This window comes from Spodoptera frugiperda, chromosome 21 (genome assembly GCF_023101765.2).
Source record: "Spodoptera frugiperda isolate SF20-4 chromosome 21, AGI-APGP_CSIRO_Sfru_2.0, whole genome shotgun sequence".
NCBI classification, from domain to species: Eukaryota; Metazoa; Arthropoda; class Insecta; order Lepidoptera; family Noctuidae; genus Spodoptera; species Spodoptera frugiperda.
In genome coordinates, this window is record NC_064232.1 from 5,299,563 (window position 1) to 5,324,451 (window position 24,889).

General features: G+C 38.2%; 1 protein-coding gene and 1 non-coding gene across 3 annotated transcripts in view; one reads left to right on the forward strand and one right to left on the reverse strand.

Moving 5' to 3' along the window:
- Window positions 1–24,889, forward strand: part of LOC118280280 (scavenger receptor class B member 1-like) — a 104,892-nt gene that overhangs the window by 28,821 nt on the left and 51,182 nt on the right. The window contains exon 1 of one of the 2 annotated variants that reach the window (XM_035600246.2): window positions 22,009–22,651. The exons of the other annotated variant lie outside the window; for it this stretch is intronic. Coding sequence (XP_035456139.2) covers window positions 22,402–22,651 — 250 coding nt within the window. The 5' untranslated portion in view covers window positions 22,009–22,401. Of the gene's footprint in view, window positions 1–22,008; window positions 22,652–24,889 lie in introns of those variants that run through there. 2 annotated transcript variants of the gene reach the window in all.
- Window positions 14,274–14,346, reverse strand: Trnar-ucg (transfer RNA arginine (anticodon UCG)). The gene has a single exon. It is a non-coding gene; the product is annotated as a tRNA-Arg (tRNA).

Here is a 24,889-nt window from a genome sequence, read left to right on the forward strand (position 1 = left end):
CTGAAGCAGCTCCCACCGGATCAGGCTTTATGTATAAAGCCCTACTGGGCCCCATCTGTGGTCAAATTTTAATGCCCTTGGGTGTAGAATTAATAAAAAGCTTAGCGGATGCCTACGCCATAACATCTACCTGCATGTGAAATTTCAGTCCGATCCGTCCAGTGGTTTAGGCTGTGCGTTGATAGATCACTATGTCAGTCAGCATCTCACCTTTGTTTTGAGTTATAATTAGGTATACCTATGATTTTTTGCCGGAGTCTGTGTTTCCTGATGGGTATAACCTGGGTGTCTTCAAATCCTGAGTGAATAGGTTGCTTATGGGCAAACGTGCTCCATCGTAGGCGGCATCATCACTTACCATCAGGCGAGATAGCGGCCAAACGTCCACTAGGGCATGTAAAAAAAATATGAATAAGTCAAAGTCAAATCATATATTCCCATAAAACCATAAATAGGTACTTTTGAAATGTCAACAAATAAATAGTAGTCTGTCCGTCTGTCCGTCAGTGAAGCTAGATGCTATATTTAGATTTGCATTAGAAGTTATTTTAGGCAACATTATATTGATTAATTATTCATTTCCGACATCAAGGTTATTTATTATTATCGGATATGCAATTATATAATATTTATTTATAGACTGCCTCGTTGGTCGAGTGGTCGCAAGTGCGACTGCCGACAAGGGGTCTCGGATTCGATTCCCGGGTCGGGCAAAGTATTACTGGGCTTTTTCGGTTTTTCGAAAATTTCTCAGTGGTAGCACGGAGTCTGGAATTGTGTCAGGTATATGGCAATAGGCTCACCCCCTATTACATAGGACTTATAACACAAATGGTGAAAAGTGGGTGTACATTGTTTAGCGGCATTACGTGCCGTAATGTGGACTGCCTTCCCCTTCGGGGATAAAAGGCGTGACGTTGCTTATTTATAGACATCTCAGAAATATATGCACAGTCCAGTTATTTAGTAGGTGTGCAGGTAAAATAAGTGTGAGAGAGAGCCATGCTTCGTCACGAATGGGCCGGTTCGACCGAAGCGATCGACACCACGGTCTCACAGAAAACCGACGTGATACAACGCTCGCGTTGTATTTAGTTGAGTGAGTGAGTGGCCCAATTCCCCCCTTCCCAATCTTCCCAATCTCCGATTCCCCAACAACCCTTAAATTCCTAACGCCCAAAAGGCCGGCAACGCCCTTGTAACGTCTCTGGTGTTTCGAGTGTCCATGGGCGGCGGCGATTGTTTACCATCAGGTGATCCGTCTGCTCGTTTACCGGCTTATACCACAAATAAATCTAAATACGAATAAATTCTCACGTTGGTATACAATTACTATACATACTTTAATGAACAGTAACAAAACAACTACAAAAGAAATACCTAAAAAAGAAAAATCAAAAATCTTGACATCAGTAAATCAAGATATCCCAAAATCTCTACAATAGATTCTCAACTTTACCGTTTTCTGAATAAAGTTGCATTTCAATTGCATTGTTAAACAGTTTAGTATATCTTCATATACGGGTGAACGTATATCATGTAGAAAAAAAAGAATACTTATGACGCACGTTTTCGGAAATTCCTTTCGTATGGAATATTTTTAGCTCCGAATTTATTTTTAGCCCGGTAGGCACTGAATTTAGCAAACTGGTTGCTTGAATGTAAAGAGCATTTGAGTTTATATTTAGATGCGGTTTTGTTCGTGGGAACTTTAAATTCCTCTTGGGTTACTTATACTAATACTCACTACTACAAATCACTCATACAGTGATAGTAATAGATAGTGCTTATTATGCTAAACTTTGAACAGAAAACAGAGAAAAGGAACGGAGACTTCCTTAGTATATACTACATATTTTCCCGGACATCTGCTTAAATCATGTTTAGAAATAATATAAATATACCTATACCGTATTTGTTACAACATACATATATTCACTGCGTTTTCTTTTTCTTCTAACGTTTTTGTTTTTTTATATAAAGTAGTTCAAAAAGTTTATAGTTTTTTTGTTCGGGAAATATAGTAGAGATACTCTCAGTAAGTATAGTAGCCTCCGTTTAATTTCTCTGTTGTTCAAAGTTTAGGCTAATTAGCACTATCTATTCCTATCACTGCTCATAATAATAATACTCCATGTTCCTTTTCTGATTCGGTTTTTTAGTAATAGGCTCACCCCCCCCCATTTACATGGGACTAATACTACTGCTAATACTACAGTTTTAAACTGCGATCTCCTACACTACTACTAAGCGTGGTGATTGAGACAAGCCCCTTCCATGAAGAGGAGACACATAGTCCAACGATCGGAAGGTTACGATGATGAATCAAAAAAATAATTGTTTATTATTTACAATCAAAGTCAGTATATTTCCATAATTGTATGGGAATTTCCTGACGTCACCCGTCACATTGGACCGGCCCTCACAACATGACACATGTATAGTACATTCTAGGTCTTATTTAGTATTTATGCATAATCTAGACTCGATCAAGGCTTACATAATGTTTTGATTCGGAAATTCCTAAATACTGTGTTTATTACATTGTTTTGTTATATGAAGGTCGTGGCAAAGATATTTTTAAGGCTTGTAGGTAGGTACCTATAGATCCGGAGCTGAGGACTACCTAGCGGGTTTCCGGGGCTTCGGCTCGAAAAGCAGGAGTAGCAACAGGGTGGTTTTTAGTCAGTAAGAGTCTGACACTCTCTCGCGATATATTAAAAAAAGGGCCGAATTAAAAGTACCACATGCATGAAAAGGCTGATGACTGTTGATGTTCTTGTCGTCGGTCAGTCCATAACAAATAAATAAATCTTATAAACTACCTTCTTCCCTCGGATTCGCTGGCATTCCCGTCGGACAAAAGTACCCTGTGTGTTATTCCAGATAATAATCTACCCCGATTCCAAATTTAATCCCAATCCTTTCAGCCGTTTCGATGTGATTGAGTGACAAACATACAATCTCACAAACTTCGTATGTTTGTAATGATTTATATTCACACACGCGCTTAACTATGTAAACTACGAAGTAAATAGGTTACTTCAACAATGTATTACGCAATTTTGACATAACTTTAATAGCTGTTAATTGAAAGAGTACTCCTTACTTATATAATAACTTTTTGCTTTATAAAAAATAACTTGTTACTGCCAGCGGCTTCGCCCGCATCGCCTGTGGGATAAAAAGTGAGGCCTATGTGTTATTCCAGACCGTAACCTACCCATATTCCTAACTTTATCTTGTTGTATATGTATTTAGTTCTAATCCTTGATAGTTACATTTTAATATATCAATTACTAGCTACTTTCGCTCTGCTCGGCTCCTATTGGTCACAGCGTTATGTTCTATAGCCTTCCTCGATAAATGCACTATCCAACACAAAAATAATTATTCAATTCAGACCAGTAGTTCCTGAGATTAGCGCGTTCAAACAAACAAACAAACTCTTCAGCTTTATAATATTAGTACAGATACTTTAGAATATTTTTAAAAAAACCATTTAAAAATATAAATTAAACAGTAGCCCACCAGTAACGGGAGAAATCTAAGTTACCGGCGGCGGTCAGGGCTCAAGAGAGAGGTATTTCCGCACAATACGTGCCGTGTTCAAAGGTACTGCTTTCTGCACCATGCCCTTGACCCAACCATCTAACGTTAGCCTACTCAGGTGTTGGTCGAGGCTTTTGGCTATGAGGCCATTGGCTGAATATCGGCACAATGATTGCTGAATCTACATCCCACATGTCGACAATCTCATGAGCTAAATCAAGATATTTATAATATTATTAGAATAACAGACTGCCTCGTTGGTCGATTGGTAGAAAGTGCGACTGCTGGACAAGGGGTCTCGGTTTCGATTCCCGGGTCGAACAAAGTTATTAGGGCCTATATCGGTTTTTAGAAAAAAATCTCAGTGGTAGCATGGAGTTTAGAATTGTGTTCAATGTAAATGGCAATAGGCTCACCCCCTATTACATGGGACTTATAACACAAATGGTGAAAAGTGGATGTACATTGTATGGCGGCATTACGTGCCGTAATGTGCACCTCTGCCTACCCCTTTGGGTATAAAAGGCGTGACGTTGCAGTATTAGGATAACAATATTGCTTAAGACAAACACTCCTTGCAAATTATTAGACCATGGCCTGACTATGACTTCAAGATATCAAATTCCATGTCATTTCCTTTACTAACTTTTTCACCCGTATTCACTTTCTTAGGTAAAAAGAAAAATATATTATATTATTTTTCTTTTAAACTGGAAATCAAGCCAAACTACTCTTTCTTAGTCAATCTGAATTCAAACTGTGGAATGAGCTGTCGTTGGCGGTATTTCCGAACCGATACGACCTTCAAACCTTCAAGAAAAGAGCATACTCCTTTTTAAAAGGCCGGCAACGCACCTGTGACTCCTCTAGTGTTGCGGGTGTCCATAGGCGGCGCTGACGCTTACCTGTGTGATTTTACCCCTTAAAAATAAGTTATTTATTAGACACAAGTATGATAAACAAACAAACTCTTCAACACTTTATTTACTTAAGTTCCAAGTACATATAAGACACGGTGACTGACTCTAACGTCTAAAGTAACGTTTCCACTGCCTTCTGGAAGTATTTCCTATGTAATTAGGCGTAAAGATATAGTTACATTGACGGCAGTGTATGTAAGGTATTTCTTAATATGTTTATTATTGTATAATGTGGGTAAGCGCTTTATTTTAATAAACCAGTCAGTTTCCCAGCCCGGTGTTTGATTGACGTCCCATTTGGCGACGAGTATTACGAACCTATTTAGTTTCTATTACGCGTGTGATTTTGCTCAAGATGCCAATCGGGAAGTTGGAACCATTTAATCTAAGTTCTAAACAATGGCCTGCATACATACGTCGGGTGAATCAGTATATTTTGCTAAATGATGTCAAAGATAACCTCAAAGTGCCCATGCTCATTACGGTCGTGGGTGAACCCACATATTCCCTGATGTGTGACCTATGTTCCCCTGGCTTCCCGGAGGATAAAAGTTACGATGATTTAGTGAAGTTGGTTGCCGATCACTTGGAACCGCAGCGGTCAGAGATCGCAGAACGCCACGTGTTTAGGCTGCGGCGGCAACGTGACGGAGAATCCATGATGGAGTATCTACAAGATTTAAAACATTTAGCTACAACATGTAACTTCGGTATAATGCTGGAAGAAAACCTTCGAGATCAATTTGTATCGGGACTTGCAAATAGTGCAATGCGTTCGCGAATATTTGCTGAGAAAAACATCAAATACAAAGAGGCGGTGGAGCTGGCTCTGGCTTTAGAGGCCGCAGAGAGGCACGCGGAGGTGAGCGCGGCGACGACTGCCGCAGTAACGACCTCAGGTGCAGGCGGCGACGCGGGCGAAGGCCTACATAGGACCGGCACAGGACGACTACATACGAGCGGCGCGGGCACACGCCGGCCGGGGCGCAACCCAGGCCCGAGGGCGCACGGTCCGGCGTCAAGGGGGGGCACCCCTGCGGAAACTCCACAGTGCTGGCGGTGTGGAAAGTCACATCGGCCAGAAAGGTGCCGTTATATTAATTACAACTGTGATGAATGTAACCAACGCGGACATTTAAAGGTGATGTGCAAAACAGTGCGTGTGCGTGGTAGTGGTCGGTCCAGTAGGCAAAACTTCGTAAGTGACGATGACACGGAAGACGAGGATTTGTTTAGCATCGAACTGGCGTCTAAAGGTAACAAACCTTATTTTATTAATGTGAACATTGACAGTTATATAATTAAATGTGAAGTGGATACGGGAAGTCGTATTACGGCTATCAGTGAAGATTTTTACAAACAGATGTTTGCAAATAAAACAATCCAATCGGATAATCTTATGTTACGTTGTTACTCGGGTACGCCGATTGACTCACTGGGGTATATTTTAGTTAACGTTAGACTTGGTAATGTTACAGCAAACAATTTGCGTTGTTATGTAATTAAGAACGGTGGGCGACCACTGTTGGGCAGAGATTGGTTAAAGTCACTTGATGTCAAACAAATTAATTTAAACGACATTATTACGGATCCATGTATTAATAAGTTAGCTATGGAATTTCCCGAGGTCTTTACTGATAAATTAGGTAAATGTAAAAAGTTACTCCAGTTGCAACTGACCGATAATGAGCCGATTTACGTACGAGCCCGGCCCGTACCGTTAGCACTTCGCGCGCGGGTTGAGCGTGAACTCGAGCGACTCGAAACCGAGGGTACTATCTATCGGGTTGAACACTCTGACTACGGGACACCCATAGTGCCAGTTATTAAGACGAATGGCGACATACGAATTTGTGGTGATTATAAGGTCACAATAAATCGTAAGTTAAAACGTGAATTTTATCCCCTCCCGCGCATCGAAGAGTTGTTTGCTACCTTAAGTGGGGGAAGGGAGTTTTCCAAAATCGACTTAACGCATGCATATCAACAGACAATGCTGACCGACGATTCACAGCAATGTACAGCGATAACTACACATATCGGTACCTTTGTGTATCGCCGTACACCATTTGGGCTATCTTGTGTACCGGAAAAATTCCAAAAGTTAATGGAAGAGACACTGCGTGGGGTACCTTGCACGGTAGTTTTCCTTGACGATATTTGTGTGACGGGGGCATCTAGAGCAGAACATTTAACTAATTTAAGACTAGTTCTGGCTAGGTTGCGAGATATGGGGTTGACTGTAAAACTTAGCAAATGTTGCTTTTTAGAACCGAGCGTTAAATATCTCGGGTTCATTATTGATCAGAGTGGTCTCCGTCCGGACCCAAAGAAGGTGGAGGCGATCGTTAATGCACCTACACCTAGTGATGTCACACAACTACGAAGCTTTTTAGGTTTGCTAAATTATTATGGCAAGTTCATTCCCAAGTTAAGTATTTTATTACATCCACTGCATGAACTTTTAAAAAAAGGTGTCAGTTGGAATTGGAGTAATGAGTGTAATAATGCTTTTATTGAAGCTAAGCGAGTTCTGTCGGGTGAGAAAGTACTTGCACATTATGAAGAAGGTCGGCCTTTAGTGCTATCGGTAGACAGCAGTGCGTATGGCTTGGGCGCAGTGTTGGCGCATCGGTTCCCAGACGGCAGTGAGCGGCCGGTCAGCTGTGTGTCACGCACACTTAATAACGCGGAGCGCAATTATAGTCAAATTGACAAGGAGGCGCTGGCAATATTTTATGGCGTTACCCGCCACCATCAGTACCTTTATGGTAGACACTTTGAGTTACGTACGGATCATCAACCATTGAGTTACATTTTCGGAGCTAAAGTGGGTATACCCCAAACAGCGGCCAGCCGCTTGCAACGCTGGGCAGCGCGATTAGCCGCATACGATTTCACTATTAAATATATTAGTTCGAAACAAAACGGCCCGGCTGACGCGTTGTCACGTTTACCGCTAGCACTGGAGCGCCGCGACACCGAGTCAATGAGCTATGTTAATTTAGTGCAACAATGTATGCCGGTGAATTTCCACGATGTAAGCAAAGAAACAAATAAAGATGTATTATTGTCTCGTATAATGGGTTATGTAAAATTTGGATGGCCATCCGTATCTAGTTGCGAAGAAGAAAAGCCATACTTTGCGCGAAAGAAAGATATAACTTTAGATTTTGGCTGTTTAATTTATAAATATCGAATTATTATTCCCAAAACATTACAGTTTAAAATTTTAGAGGAAATTCATCAAGGTCATTTGGGTGTTAATAAAATGAAAAACTTATCGCGTAATTATGTTTACTGGCCAAAGCTAGATGATGACCTTGAAAGGTTGTGTCGTTCGTGCGAGCCATGTCGAATGGTGCGCGATGCAGCGCCGCGTGCCGACCTGCATCCGTGGGAATATCCTTTGTTTCCTTGGCAACGTTTACACGCTGATTTTGCGGAATATTTGGGACGAAAATACTTAATTATAATCGATGCGCATTCTAAGTGGATTGAGGCACTTCCTATGGATCGCACGGACGCGCAGTCAACAATCACAGCGTTAATTACCGTTTTTAGCAGGTTTGGGTTGCCATCGCAACTCGTTACGGATAATGGACCACCATTTCTTTCTCACGAATTTAAAAATTATTGTATGAACAATTGTATTTCACATGTAACGTCGGCGCCATACAGACCACAGGGTAATGGTGCCGCCGAAAATGCAGTAAAGACTGTAAAAAAGCTATTAAAAGGGCAGTTCATAGTGGCGAAAATGTGTTGCAAGCATTAAATACATTTTTATTTCATCACCGCAATTGTGATCATGCAACTACGGGAGTGCCACCGGCAGTATTGCTAACTGGACGTCGGATGCGCATGCGACTAGATGCGTTACGGCCAGATGTTAAAAAAGTAGTACAGGCTGCGCAGCAACGCCAGATAGCTCATGCGGGAGGCACGCCTCAGCCCACAATTCCAGTTGGAGAGATGGTGCTCGCACGTGACTATACCTCGAGTCCGAGTAAATGGTCTACGGGAATAGTATCTAAAACTTCCGGACCGGTGTCTTACCGCATCGACATGGGAAACGGTGTCGAGTGGCGCAGACATCGGGATCAATTAGTTCCAGTTGGGAATAAGTCGAGACTTTCACTGTCGCGAGCGAGCATCGTTACTCATAAGGGGGAGAATGAGGTGAATGATCATAATGGAGATGATACTTTTGAGGATGCATCAGATGCATCAAATGAGTTGGGGACGGAGGCGGGTGGCGGGGAGCCTATGAGTGCCGCCAGATCTAGACTTAACTCCCCGCCCCCGCCGCCGCCGCCACCGGGGGCTTCGGCAAGAACAATACGTGCGCACGTGCGCGCCGTTAATAAAGATAAAATGTAAACATGTTTATTATTTTTAGTATGGTTAAGAAGTGTTAAGTTTGTGTAGCATTATTAAACACATATTGTGGTAGGCAGTAATAACGACTTTAAGATTATTATTGTATCTTCGCGTACTTATGTATTTAAGTTTAACTATTCCTTTAGATTTTAAGGGGGAAAAGTGTAAGGTATTTCTTAATATGTTTATTATTGTATAATGTGGGTAAGCGCTTTATTTTAATAAACCAGTCAGTTTCCCAGCCCGGTGTTTGATTGACGTCCCAGTGTAGAATATATTGGTCGCCCAGTAGGAATGATGACCGGAGCTGCGGACTACCTAGCGGGTTTACCGGGGCTCCGGTTCGAAAAGCAGGAGTAGGAACGGGGTGGTTTTTAGTCAGTAAGAGTCTGACACTCCCTTTAGCCTCGCCCAAGGCGGGAGAAAACATTGGATGATATTCTCCCCTTAAAAAAAATAAAGGGCAGTTTATATGCGTAATGTAAAATTAATCTTCTTGCTAAATAAACCTTTAGATTAAAGTTAAATCAAGGAATGGAAATCCCCAGTTATTGTAAAACAAAACATAAGTTACTTTGTTTTGTATGTACTTTAACAGAACCAGTGGCGTAGCGTGTCTTGGCGGGGCCCCGTATAAAAAAATGTTTGAAAAGTTTAAAAAGAAAAATGGGGGCCCCCATTTTTCTTCTTTTTGTGAGGAGGGAAAATCATTTAATTACTTATGCCACACTGTCTCTGAAGCCACAAAGTGGGAACTTACCTGGCCAGGACAGGAAGCCCATGTTTAGGGGCCCTTACGAAGACGTTAATTTTCGTAAAGCTGCTGCCAACTTTTATATTAAGGAAAAAGGAACTAATTATTTAGAGTTTTGTAATTTCAAAAATAATAAAAATTGGGACGTTTTTAATTTTTGCTTATGCACATTGGGGGCCCCTTAACCCGGGGGCTCCGTAACTCAGGCGCCCAGTAACCCGGGGGCCCCGTATAATTGATACGGCAGATACAACACTAGCTACGTCTCTGAACAGAACTGATGTATTTATAGTTCCCTTTTTTATGCATTTTTATGTTAATTTTAGTTATATTTAGCTCTTATTTCATTGTAAAGTTACAAAAAGGTTATTTCTGCTAATTAGGGTACATTGAGGTACAGAATACTTCAATTATTTACTAGTTAAACTTTATTACTCGTATTATCAGACACTAGTTGTTTCACCCCGCTCTACTCGGCTCCTATTGGTTTATTTTTGAGGGGGGAAAATCATCCAATGATTTCTCCCGCCTTGGGTGAGGCGAGAGTGTCAGACTCTTACTGACTAAAAACCACCCCGTTCCTACTCCTGCTTTGAGCCGGCGCCCCAGTAACCTTTTACGTAGTTCCGGATTGGGTATCAGCCCTACTGGACCCAATCAGTGGTGGTCTAGCCCCTTTTGTCAAAGCATGATGTTTTATAGCCTGTAGCCTTCCTCAATAAAGGCACTGTACAACACAAAAATAATTATCTAAATCGGACCAGTAGTTCCGGAGGCTAGCGCGTTCAAACAAACAATCAAACAAACAAACTCTTCAGCTTTATAATATTAGTATAGATTTACAGAAATAAATATAATTTATCATTTAAAAAAAAGTTACAGCTGCTTTACAGGTGAAGGACGATTATTTCCAGATCGATATCTTGTTAAAGCAAAAATATCAGTAACTACCTATATACTTTTTTAAATAAAATTTTATTTTTTTCTCTTCATATAGGTAGTGCTAACGACCTGCCTATCAAGACAGCCCAAGGCAGTCAGCTCAATGAACAAACAAAATAACAATAAAATATTAAATAGTTACACACCACACTACAATAAGTTGTTTTAACCTAAAAAGCATATTATTATTTACTCTATTTCTTGACTAGCTTTCCGCTTTTGGCTTCACTTGCGTTTAATTACGAAGATATTTCTCAAGTAGGTTAGAATCCTGTCAAAATTCCATCTCCAATCCACAATCCTTAATCCCCAATCTCAAATCTGCAACATCCAATCTCCAATCTCCAGTACCCAATCCTCAATCATCAATCCTTAGTCCTCAATCCTCGATCTTCACACCTCAAACCTCAATCTTCAATCCTCAATAGGTACTTAATCCTCAATCCTCATTCCTCATTCCTCAAACCTCAATCCTCAATCCTCAGTCCCCAATCGTCTAATCCTCACCACCTAATCCCCAATTCCCAGTTCCCAGTCCAATCCACTGTCGGACTATGAGATGGGCTCCAACATAAAACACGTCTGCTAAAATCTCCTTGCTTGACAGGGTTTGGACATCAAAAGTTTAAAATGATATGGTTTATCAGAGAGCGCTGCTGTCCGGTTTCTATTAAACGTGGAATAGCCTTTTAGTGGGGTCTACAGTACCCACGGGAAGATTGGAGTGGTGAAAAAGGTTTTATTTTATTCCTCCATCATTTACTTTATCAATTTAAGACAAATCATTTATTCCGATTAAACTACATATATACAAATATAAATAGATACTTTTGAAATGTCAACAAATAAAGAAATAAATAGTAGTCTGTCAATCAGTCCATCAGTGAAGCTAGGTGGTCGATCCAAAGTGTAACTCGTAGCTCGTTTAAACAAGCAAAAAAATCTTTCCTTTTTATTATATGAATAAACTAGCGACCCGCCCCAGCTTCGCATAGGCGCAATGGTGATATATTATGCATGTATTATACGTATAAACCATCCTCTTAAATCACTCGTATCTATTAAAAAAAAAACCGCATCAAAATCCGTTGCGTAGTTTTAAAGATTTAAGCATACAAAGGGACACAGGGACAGAAAAAGCGACTTTGTTTTATACTATGTAGTGAAACATCCTTTACTAATAAAATATGTTTATAAGCTAAAGTAATGATTCAATCTATCGTCGTCTCTTTCTTTCATTCCTGTAAATTGTAAGAGAGAAAAAGACAAAAATATCTTGGAAATCCTGAAGGTTAGTTTGCGGTTTTTACTATTTTTGTGCCAATATTTAATTTCATTATGTATAATGGAAATTTTATTTATTTATTTGTTTGTGAATTACCCACTTAGTACCGTAAAGGTTTCTAGTTCAATTTCCGTGTCGGGTAATGTACCTAGATATTACAAGTATACAATTAATAATACATAAAAATACTAGCGGACCCGACAGACGTTGTCCTGTCTACACGATAATTTGAAAATTTAAAACTTTTTTAATAAGCTAAAACATCCTGGACCTTTTTGATGAAAATTATTATTCAAATGTTATGACAATATCTAACGTCATTAATATTTGACACTGCGATGGTCGCCGTCCGTCGGATCCGATGTAAAACATTCCAAAATCAACAACTACTAATAAATTAAAAATTAATTAAAAAAACATTGTCCAGCGGACAAAATTGTGAATCTAGACCATTCTCAGATCCTCTTGAACACACACAAAAAGTTTCATCAAAATCCGTCTAGTCGTTTAAGAGGAGTTCAGATGACATACACACGTACACAAGAATTATATATATAAATATATATCTTTATGTTAAAAGGTTTTAATGTGTATGGTCATTAAGACCGGAGCTGCGGACTACCTAGCGGGTTACCAGGGCTCCGGCTCGAAAAGCAGGAGTAGAAACGGGGTGGTTTTTAGTCAGTAAGAGCCTGACACTCCCTCTCGCCTCGCTCAAGGAGGCAGAAGACATTGCTTCGGCACTGCTGGGCCGGCTCGACCAGAGCGATAACCGGACCACGGCCTGACATAAAACCTGACGTGAAATAACGCCTGCATTGTGTTTCGTTGAGCGAGTGAGATTACTGGAGGCACAATTACCCCCCTTCCCAATCTTCAGTACAGGGTGTAAATGGAACACTCCCGAAAAATCCATCTTTTTCTTTTGTTTTTATAATCTATCTATCTATAACGTCATGCCTTTAATCCCCGAAGGGGTAGGCAAAAGTGCACATTATGGCACATAATGCCAATGTACACCCACATTTCACAATTTATGTTGTAAGTCCCATGCACATTTCCAGACTCCGTGCTACCACTGAGAAATTTTCGAAAAACCGAAAAAAGCCCAGTTATACTTCGCCCGACCCGGGAATCGAACCCGAGACCCCTTGCCCGGCAGTCGCAATTGCAACCACTCGGCCAACGAGGCAGTCGATTGTTTTTATAAATTCTATCGTTTTTTGTTTTCGTGTTGTTCATACTTAATTAGTTGATTACAACTATCACTATTATTACATGAAATAAACATTGAATTCCTTGTTTTATGGTAAAATAAAACTCTTTATTTACCATCACCTCATTGCAGTGTTTGGGAGCGTTCCATTTCATCATCATTATTATCTGCCTGTGGTCGACCACTGCTGGACATAGGCTTCTTCAATGAGCTCTTTTTTCAGCGCTACCTTCCGTTTACAACCTGTATAAATACTTGTTAGGCTATATATATAAAAAAAACTGCCTCGTTGGCCGAGTGGTTGCATCTGCGACTGTCGGGCAAGGGGTGTCGGGTTCGATTCCCGGGTCAGGCAAAGTATTACTGGGTTTTTTTCGGTTATTCGAAAATTTCTCAGTGGTAGCACGGAGTCTGGAAATGTGCCCGGTATATGGCTCACCATCTATTACATGGGACTTACAAAAAATAATTTGTGAAATGTGGGTGTGCATTGGCATTATGTGCCATAATGCCTGCACCTTTGCCTATGCCCCTTCGGGGACTAAAGGCGTGACGTTATAAAAAACGTACTTTTGCACACAAGCACTATACTATAGTCTTCTTAAATGGATGTTTAATTATAAAACTAATGTTCAAATGAATAGCGCCGTCATTAAACGGACCTTTGATAATGAACGAACGTTCGAGATTAACTAATTGGATCAACAAAACATTTTAACGCCTTTGGTTTTCCGATTGGGTAAACAGAGGTTCTTTCAATGGCGTAGCGTGCTTTGGCAGGGCACCGTCTATCGTGTAAAATTTTGTTTGGGGGACCCCATTTTTTGTTTTTTTTTTGTTTTGAGGGGGAAAATCTTCCAGTCACTTTTCTGCCCTGTCCCTCAAGCCTCAAAGAGGGGACTTGCCAATGCTATAACAGCGAGCCCATATTTGGGGGCCCTTATAATGACGTTAATTTTCCTAAAGTTGTTGCCAATTTTTGAACGCATGTTTTATATGCATACATGACTTGAAACTAGTCGAGTTTAAGTCTGGGTGTGATGTGTATGTGAACTTGTATTTTTGTAAACGCACCCACGATACAGGAGAAAATCTTAGTGTGGGGCAACGTTTTTATAAAAAAAACTGTCAGGTTTCAATTTTATTCTATGAATTAAATTGTGTCTGTTGATAGAAAAATAGACCTTTAGTAATAAAAAACTTACAAAAAAACATATAAATCGACCGTGACAGGACTCGAACCTGCAATCTTCGGATTCGAAGTCCGACGCCTTATCCATTAGGCCACACGGTCTGGTTATGTCTAGCCTATAAACGGGTACTAACTAGAAGTTGACCTAGTTTTCGGTCTAGACTAAAACTAGGGTTTAGTTATGGCACTAAATTGGATTATCAACTTACATAATAACATTTTTGTAGTCAAGGACCACTTTTTATTATCGTTGTTAAATGTTAAAGTGTGGGAGAGTCATGCTTCGGCACGAATGGGCCGACTCGACCGGAGTGATACCACGGCCTCACAGAAAACCGACGTGAAACAACGCTTGCGTCGTGTGAGTGACATTACTGGAGGCCCGTTAACCTCCCTTATACGGTAAACGAGCAGACGGATCACCTGATGGTAAGCTATTGCCGCCGCCCATGGACATCCGAAACACCAGAGGTGTTACAAGTGCGTTACCGGTCTTTTGGGGGTTAGGAATTTAAGGGCTGATTCACTCGGAGCTGCGGACAACATAACAGGTCACCCAAAGCAAGAGAAGGAACTGGTTGGTTTTTAGTCAGTAAGAGTCTGATACTCGAGTCTCGCCTCACCCAAGGCGGGAGAAGACAGGATGATTTTCCTTCCTCAAAAAAGTGTTGTTTCACGTCGGTTTTCTGTGAGGCCGTGGTATCATTCCGGTTGAGCCAGCCCATTCGTGCCGAAGCATGGCTTTCCCACTTAAATCAAGATTTAATACACAAATAATTGAAATTCCCAGCCCAAATGTGGTGAAAGTGCTAATTTTAACACTTAATTAAGAAGCTTACGCAATTTCTCACCTTTAAAAGATCATCTTAAAAGAAAATGACAGTCATCCTTATTTTCCCAATACAGTTTACCTAAAACATTAGTATATAAACATATTTGTAATGCAAACAAAAAGTTGTTATATGCTAACTAGATTCCGGTACGTAAGGTTGATTTTTCTCTGAGTCATTTTGACGTCATTATGTGAACTTTGGATCTGGAGTTCGACCTCTCATTTTAGTATTGTCATTTTTATTTATTTTTGTGAAAGAAAGAAATGAAGAAAAAGGTTTATTGTTGAGTTAAATGGATTTAAAGTGAACGTGGTTCGGTTCTCTCGTTGAGTAAAATTGTTGTTAGGTGTTATTTAGGTATTTAAAATGTATATTTTTGGAATATAATGCCTCGTTAGTCGAGTGATCGTTAGTGCGACTGCCGGATAAGGGGTTTCGGGTTCGATTACCGGGTCGGGCAAAGTATTACTGGGCTTTTTCGGTTTTTTCGAAAATTTCTCAGTAGTAGCACGGAGTCTGGAAATGTGCCCGGTATATGGCAATAGGCTCACCCCCTATTACATGGTACTTATAACACAAATGGTAAAAAGTGGGTGTACATTATATAGCGGCATCACGAACAGAAATGTGCACCTTTGCCTACCCCTTCGGGGATAAAAGGCGTGAGATTACGTTACGTATTGTTTTTTTTGCTCGACTTGGCGGATCAGATTTGTATTCGCTCCTCCTCACGCAGGTTTCGTTGTAACAGAGTCGACTGACAACCGAAATTAACAGGGTAATTACTTAGGTGAGGTTATGTATGTATGTAACATGCCATTATATTTTTTGGCCGGCGAAGAAATACAACCCTCGACACTTTGCACAGCAGACGGTCACCGGTATTTGAGAGATAGGTACTGAACAGTCGACTCGGCAACTAAACACGGGATGCCTCAGATAGCGATATAACTTACATTTTAAACACATATAGACGATTTGATGTTAATTATAAGTTGTAAGTATTGTTGTTAAATTGGGTAGTTTCCTAGGTCAAAAATAAATTATTTTGACATTTCAATACAATAAAATATCCAAAAATAATCGTACTTTCATTCATTAATTTGACGATATTTTTCTAGCTAATTTTAGAGAAGAAAGTGTGCTATTTGACGCAAAAGAAAAATATGACGTCATAATTTGCGATCTCATACAAAATTCATAGAAAAATAACGAATTTGACATTTCGATAAAAGTATTGAATTTGACTAGTTGGAAACTACCGTATTATGAATAAACGAATAAATAAATGACTGTCACGTTTTCAGTCACCCGATGAATGAATAAATAATAAACAAATTAATATAACTAAAGCAGTAAAATGTAATAAAATAATAGCATTAAATGAAAAAACATAACAGTTTTAAATGAAAAAGCCACGTGAGAAACGGATGCGAATTAAAATAATTAGCTTATGAGATTATAATCTTTATAATAATGCTAATGCTATAACGTGACACTGTGGGTTAAAGTCTAAGTTCGAATCCCAGGTCAGGTATAGCGATTATCTCCACTCCTGTAAGGCTACTCCGGTTCTCGAATGCGAAGTTTCGTTTAATCTTCGGCCGTAGGTTTTATTGATTTACTAATAGAATTACTTGAAATAACGTTTTATTTTTAATTTCATATCAAAACCTATTTTATTTATCTTCATTTCGTTCGTTCATTTTTGTTTAAGAAAGTTCGCAATAAATGGAATTTTATTGTAGTACAAAATCTGCAAAGTTTTGGACGAGACTTCGTTTTTCGTTGAATTAGAGTACCCCCCCCCCCCGCCTGAGAAAATCAACAGCACGTGTTGTTATGTTACGTTAAGTGAAAAATAGAATAACTTGACCTTCGCCAAGAACTTACTCTTAAAATCCAATTCCGATCGATCGACATTGATATTGTGAAATTTCTTACTCTTGAGTTGCAACACTAGCGCCCATTGCATCCGTATTGCGTAGATATTGAATGAACTAAACGGTATTGAGTTTGGCTTTATATTCCGTACTACGAATGCTATTTCAACAGTTACTCATGATTACAAACAACTTTCCCAAAGAAACTTTTTCTATATACTCATTTGTTTTATTTTTATCACAATAACAAAGTAAGTAAAGTTCCAAAATACTATGTCTTCCGATAAGGCGGGTGTGGGCGCCTCGCTGCTAACAGCTGATCATGCGAAAGCACGCGCGCGCGAAATTTTGTTGTTTAGTTATTGTGATAAAAATAAAAATAATGAGTATACAGAAAAAGTTTCTTTGGTAAAGTTGTTTGTAATCATGAGTACAATCACGTGTTTAAATATCGTTCACTAATTACTAATCACCCTTTATACATAGCCAATAATCTTCCTCGATAAATGCCTTATCCAATACAAAAATAATTATTCAAATTGGACCATATTTTTCACAGATTTTGATGATATTTCCTTCTTGAATTTTTCTCGGAATCTAACAATTAAACGACTTATAATTGATTATTTTTCCTCTGTGCACATCAATGGCGTGTAAAAGCCAGATTTGATCGAATAAACAAAATATCTGATTGTATCTCTAGTAAAAAAGGCGTAACGTTTGTTCTACAATTATTTTTCTATATAATAAGTCCGTAATGGAGGCGAGCGAAGCCGCAGGCAGTGTATCTATCTATCAATCGTCACATGCACACGTGCACATTAGGTATGGCACTTTTCACAATAGATTTAGTAAGTCCCATGTAATAGGAGGTGAGCCTGTTGCTGTATACTGGACACAATTCCAGATTCCGTGCTACTACTGAGATATTTTCAAAAAACCGACGAAATCCCAGTAATACTTCGCGCGGCTCGGGAACCCGAAAGCCCTTGCCTGGCATTCGCAACCACACGGCCTACGAGGCGCGGGCAGCTAGTATGATAATATAAACTTGATTGATAAATCTATTACGTTGTAACTAATGGTGTTCAATTATTGTACGTCTAGCTTGTCATATCATGAGTCATACTCGTCATAGGTCGGAGTAATATATTTGTCATGTTATGACACAAAAGAATTCTAGCTCGAGTCTTCCTGACATTGGCATTTACCTCCGCACTCAGAGGGCTTAGCACGAGTTTGTTTTACGTTTAAAGTAATCGAAACAAGAGCGATTTCTGGCGATTGATTGGTTGGTTTATTCGAGCCGGTCAAAAAGCGCCGACTTCAAATTTTTGTCAAAGTCAAAGCATTTATTTCAATTAATCCTTAATTAGGCATTTTTGAAACTTCAAATTGAATTGTCCGTCAGTCTGTCTGTCAGTGAAGCTAGGTGCTCGTTCCAAAGTGTAGCTTAGAATGGAAAACGAGAAAGAAACTCCCATCGTGTTACTCTTTAAAAAGAATTGCTTAGCCTATCTAAAACAATTATTGTTTCAGATTACTTGAGATAAAAGAATCACAAAAGTCCTTTCATAAACCTCGAAGTAATCGGTACATACGAAAAAATATACCGACCGAATTGAGAACCTCCTCCTTTTTGGGAAGTCGGTTAAAACTCATAAAATAATTACAGAGACATATTTTATGTAAGAAAGAAGGAAGTAACAACTTACATCCGACTTGGGGAAATGGTCACCTTGAAAAAGGCATTAAAACATTCTTTCTTTGTTTATGACGTAAAAACAGTTAAGCGAATGGAAGTTTTAGGGCTTTCCTAATAGGGTTTAATTTGTAATTACATATTTTTATTCTACGGGACGCGGGCGCGAGCGGGTGACAGATGCAAGTTTTTTTTTATAATAAGTATTGTAATTGTCAGAATAATACTATGGAAAACAACGACTGCATGGTTGATGCAGTGTCTAGGCAACTGGCTGCCGTGCAATGTGTGGCCGGTTCGATTCCCGCACAGACTTACTCTTAGTGTGATCCACAAATTGTTGTTTCGGGTCTGCGTGTCATGTGTATGTGAACTTGTATGCTTTTAAACGCACCCGCGACATTGTAGAAAATCCACGTGTGGGGCAAGGTTTTATAAAAAAACATAAAATAAAAGCTAAAAATCTATTGTATTGATAATGTAGTTTTTTAAGACATAAAACAAGAGGAATAATCTCTTAATTTTTTGTGCTTGTTAACAACGAAAGAATGTAATATGAATTGTATCTGTATTTTTTATTATTTGTTATTCGAGTCGTTAGGTCGTACATGACCGCAAAAGAGCGACTCTGGAAATTCCGGGTTTGGTTCGATCTTCAGTTCAGGGCAAAGTTTTTTTTTCGGTTATTCGGACATTTCTGAGCCCTTATGTACCTCCATAAAAGGAATTAAAATTTGTGATGACATTAAAATCTTTATAAGTGTGGGAGAGTCATGCTTCGGCACTCGGCCTCAGAGAAAACCGACGTGAAACAACGGTTGCGTTGTGTTTCGTTGTGTAAGTGAGGTTACCAGAGGCCTAATTACCCAACTTCCCAATTTTCCAATCCCCGATTCCCCAACAACATTTAAATTCCTAACCTCCAAAAGGCCGACAACGCATTTGTAACGCCTCTGGTGTTTCAAGTGTCCATGGGCGGCGCCGATTACTTACCATCAGGTGATCCGTCTGCTCGTTTACTGGCTTATACCATTAAAAAAATATAAGTACAATCAAATCTGTATTTAGTACAATTATAATTAACATTTACAACTAATAAGTTTTTGTATAAATTTTCAGTAACATAAAGTTATATTGGTATTTCGAGTATCGCAATAAATTTTTAATCAAAATAAATTTTGTTTTGTTCAAATATTTTAGTGGTACAATTAACATTGATATTTTGCATAAATATTGCATTAAAATAAATCTTTATAAAGCACATTAGACATTTATCTTTTATTTCTTTGGTTTGAAATTGCCTTGTTGGTCGAGTGGTCGCAAGTGTGACTGCTGGGCAAGAAGTCTCGGGAACGATTTTCGGGTCGGGCAAAGCAATACTGTAATAATAGGTGCACTTTACGGCACGTAATAATGCCGCCATACAATGTACACCTAATTTTCACCATTTGTTTTATAAGTCCCATGTTATAGGGGTGAGCCTATTGCCATATACCTGGCACAATAATAATTCCAGATTCGGTGCTACTACTGATAAATATTCTAAAAACTGAAAAAAGCTCACTTTACCCGATCCGGGAATCAAACCCGAGACCTCTTGTCTGGCAGTCGCATTTGCGACCACTCGACCAACAAGTGTAAGTAAGTCAACAAACAAAACGATGTTATCTCAGTTACTGAGGTTTACTTATGAATTTGAAATTGTTTTCGGAACAAAATCGTTACTGAGGAATAGTTTAAGTAATTATTAAATGTTTCTGAGTGCGGTAGTTAGTTATCTTATAATCAAATAATCATTTAGCTGATAGTCACATTTACCCCATAAGTATTTCTATATAATCACTTCACTCTAGGGCTGCGGACGAAGGAGTAGGAACGGGGTGGTTTTTAGTCAGTAAGAGTCTGTCGCTCCCTCTCGCCTCGCCCAGTGCAGGAGAAGTAATATGATTAATTTCGCCCAATAAAAAAAAAACATTCGAAGTTTCATAACCAATTTCAATCTAGAGTCCTTGATCAGTCTCCGTTTTTGACAAAAATACAATAGATCTGTAGTAATTAAAAAAATCTCCATTCTGTCTGTCAGTCTGACTGACACTCCTCTCGCCTCACTCATGGCAAGCAAAAATAAACCGTTTTAATCTCAATTTGAGTTAAATTTTTCTAACGGATGAAATTAATAAATAATCAGTCTTAATCGAAATCTCTGAATCAATTTCGTTTTTGATACAACTAAAGTGTAAATTCGGGATACGGTTCTACTACTACCACCTTTTTTAAAACGAATTATTATGTCGCGCTATTACATTTTTAAAACTATCCGAATAATCCGTATTTTCCGAAAAAATATCGGACATAAGAACCGTATCTTTCGTAATTACCGAAATTAGCTCGGTCGGTAATTACACCGACCGAGCTAATTTCCGAAATAACCGAGATTAATGAAATACGGATGATCAGATTAACATTAAAAACAAATCAATTCAGTTTATTACTTTGTTATGACAAAAAGGGTTTGTAAACACTATAGCACAAAGACACTGAGACATCAATTAACATAACTATAGGTTGTAATTTAATCGGCATCTTTGCTCATACTAAGATACAATTATTAAAGTATAAATATATATTCAAGTGTGGGAGAGCCATGCTTCGGCTCTGCTGGGCCGGCTCGACCGGAGTGATACCACGGTCTCACAGAAAACCGACGTGAAACAACGCTTGCGTTGTGTGAGTGAGATTACCGGAGGCCCAATTACACCTCTTCCCAATTTTTTTAATCCCCGATTCCCCAGCAACCCTTAAATTTCTAACCCTCAAAAAGCCGGCAATGCACTTGAAACACCAGAGGTGTTACTGTCCATGGGCGTTTACCGACTATAAAACCACCCCGTTCCTACTCCTGCTTTCAGAGCCGGAGCCCCGGTAAACCCGCTATGTATTCGGCAGCTTCGGATAACACGTACCTAGAAATGACGCTACGGGATATTTCAAAGTATTTGTATATTTCCGTATCAAAAATAAAAAATACGCGTCTAATGTTTTAAAATAATCTACAAGACGGACATTAAAATAAAAAAATAGTCATTTACCCTATAATTATCTAGCAATGGGATATCAGGGATTAATATTAAATCAAGGGATAAAATCCAACATCATTACGATCATAGAATCCACATCAAAACCTCTGACCTCTCAATCGTTTGATTTGCACCAGAAGTGTATAAAATAAATGATTAAATCCATTAAAAAAAAACTGGTTTTCATACGTCATCGTGAGCACGGCGGCTACGCAGCAGTCGGTTGCGAAAATTTATATAAGCCTACGACACACCGAGGATCGCTTTAGAAACTAGTAAACTGCAGAACTGCATGCATCGTGCATGCGTTTCCTTGCTTAGAAAAGCGCGCGTAATTCAAACACAGACACGAATCACAAATCCGTTATACATAATCGAACTGGTAATTCATAAATAACGAAAAAAAGTGCGAACGAAACGGGAATGTGACTGATGTGTTATTCATAAATATTTGTGTGTCTAATTATAATTTTATTTTGAAATTTTATGAATTAATTTATAATTATAGTTTTGGTTCTTTTTTTAAAAATTAGAACGTTCATTGGTCGTGTGACATTGAAAAGAAGTTGACGTGTCGATTTACAACATTTGAATTACAGTGTTATTATAATTCTAGAAAAAGACAAATCAATTTTTTGTGTGGATTTATTTGGTTATTCAAAATGAAAGATTTGGTTAAAATTTGGAACAATGTGACCGGTAGGAGGTATTCGTCAGTGAACACTAGTGAATTGAACGATTTCAATAAACAAAGGCGATCAGAAATTGAAAATTTCGAAGCAAATTTTGCTGAATGTGAAATTCTGAATAACAAATTTAATGATGACTTGGAATTTAATGACAAGAAAAATGCAATTATCAATCGATTATTTGAGAGGAGAAAGAAGGGGCAAATCGGGAGACAGCCGAAATGTAAGTACTAAGAATTTTTCCCTTGTATTTGCTATAGTTTTTTTCACATAACCCAGGTGATTATACCATTATCGTAGTATATATTTAATAATATACAACTAGAAGTGATTAACTGGATTTAATTACAAAAATAATTATATAATTTTACAGTATAACATGTAATTGTTTGAAAAACCGTATGTGTGAATAACACTATTGTTATTTTTTCGAAAAACAATTGTCGTATGTTTTTTTTTTCTTTTGTTGTTTACTATAAATAGCGGTTGGCAATTGTAGGAAAATATTTTGCTAAACTTTTTTTTACTACATTTTTTTTTATACGATTTTTCATTTAATTGACGTCCTAAAAAGCAGTAAGTTTACGAAAGGGTGGCATGATTTTTTTTTCTGCCGAAAGAAATTTCTTTTAACCGATTTTTAAAAAAGGGAAGGAGTTTCTCAGTTTGACTTGTTAGTTTGCAGTTATCTCGAAATATTCTGAACCGATTTTGATGCAGTTTTTTATAGTCAAAAAAAGTATATTAAAGTAATTTATTTAAAACGTAGTTTTTTGGAAATTATTATGTTTCATAAACAACTTTTTTAACAGTTTTTTCCACTCTTCAATAGTTTTTATTTTATTTTATTTTAATTAGCCTGTCGCAATATTTGATAAAGTAATGTTTAGATTTATTTTCATCGAATTATAATTAAAAACATACAAATGTATGAATAGTTACTCAATCAACGTATTTTACCCAATTCTACCCTTGACCTGATTTTAATAAATAGCGAATTATAGACTATCCAATAAAAAAATCATACAGAGGTACATATTTTCGAAACTGTGGACTACCGAGCGGGTTTACTGGGGCTCCGGCTCTAAAAGCAGGAGTAGGAACGGGGTGGTTTTTAGTCAGTAAGAGAGCATATTTTAGATTTTTGAAATAATTAAAAAAACAATCTGATTATGTTTTTTTTTCTATTTTATTATTTTTTTTTTTTCTTTTCTATTATTTTATTCTTAAAAAATGCCAGCTCCGTTAAGTCTATTTTAAGTATTTTTAATTTGTTTGTTAGAGTGTGTGTCTCTGGATTAAATAAAATAACCTCTTCGACTTTGACTATGATGATTTATGGTATATTATTAAATAACTCTTAAATTCTACGTGTTGTAGTAATATATTATTTTGCAAAGATTAATTGCGAGTAATCAATAATTTGTATTATTCTAAACATTATCTCGCATTTAGGAACTATAATAATACATTTTATAAATTAAAAGTCTTAAAATGCCATTAAAAGGATGGATGAAAACAGATTTACAAAATAAATATACTTAGGTGGACATATATCGACCAGATTGGCGATATATTAAAGAAAAGCCAAATTAAAAGTACCTTTAACCGACGAGTATGCATGAAAAAACTGATGACTGTTGATGAAACGAAAGAGGTGTGTAAGATTCGTAGCAATTGGCGTTCCATTGTCTCTGCCTGCCCCCATGGAAGACAGGCGTGAGGTTATAATTTTGTGATAATAAATTTTAATGTCAAAAAACCATGTGTAAAAATTCCAAGCAAAATATTTTTCTTATTATATTAACGACGTACTAAATTGAGGATAATTGGGGCCATTATAAACGGAAAATATGTTTTCGAAAATTATACAGTAGGTGTCAAAATCACAACACCGTTTCATATTTTTAAGGAAAAGATCTGTTATTTCTAAGCGACCGTAAAGCAACAAAAAATGGATTTTATATATTTCACACGTGTTTTTTTTAACAATCATTCAAGGACTTCTCCCGCCTTGGGCGGGGCGAGAGCAAGTGTAAGACTCTCACTGTCTAAAAACCAGCCCGTTCCTACTCCTGCTTTTCTAGCCGGAGCCCCGGTAAACCCGCTAGGTAGATTTCAAACTTAGAATTAGAAATTATAAGCCCAGTTTTCCTCACGATGTTTTCCTTCACTATTTGTCAGTGGTGTCTAAATAATCTTAGAAAGTACATGTAACTCGGAAAAAGTCACATTGGTACTATCTGCTAGTAGGTTTCGAACCCGCTCAACAAACAAGTGAGCAAAAAAATTAGGTCACCTTATATTTTTAAGAAATACTAGCATACCCGGTGAACTCCATTTCGCAACCAATGATTTTCCTTGTATTCTGCTTTTCTCTTGAATTTTCGTTACTATAAACCTCATGGAGCCCGAAAACTTTCCAACGAATGCAAAACCGTGGAAATCGGTTCGTGCGTTC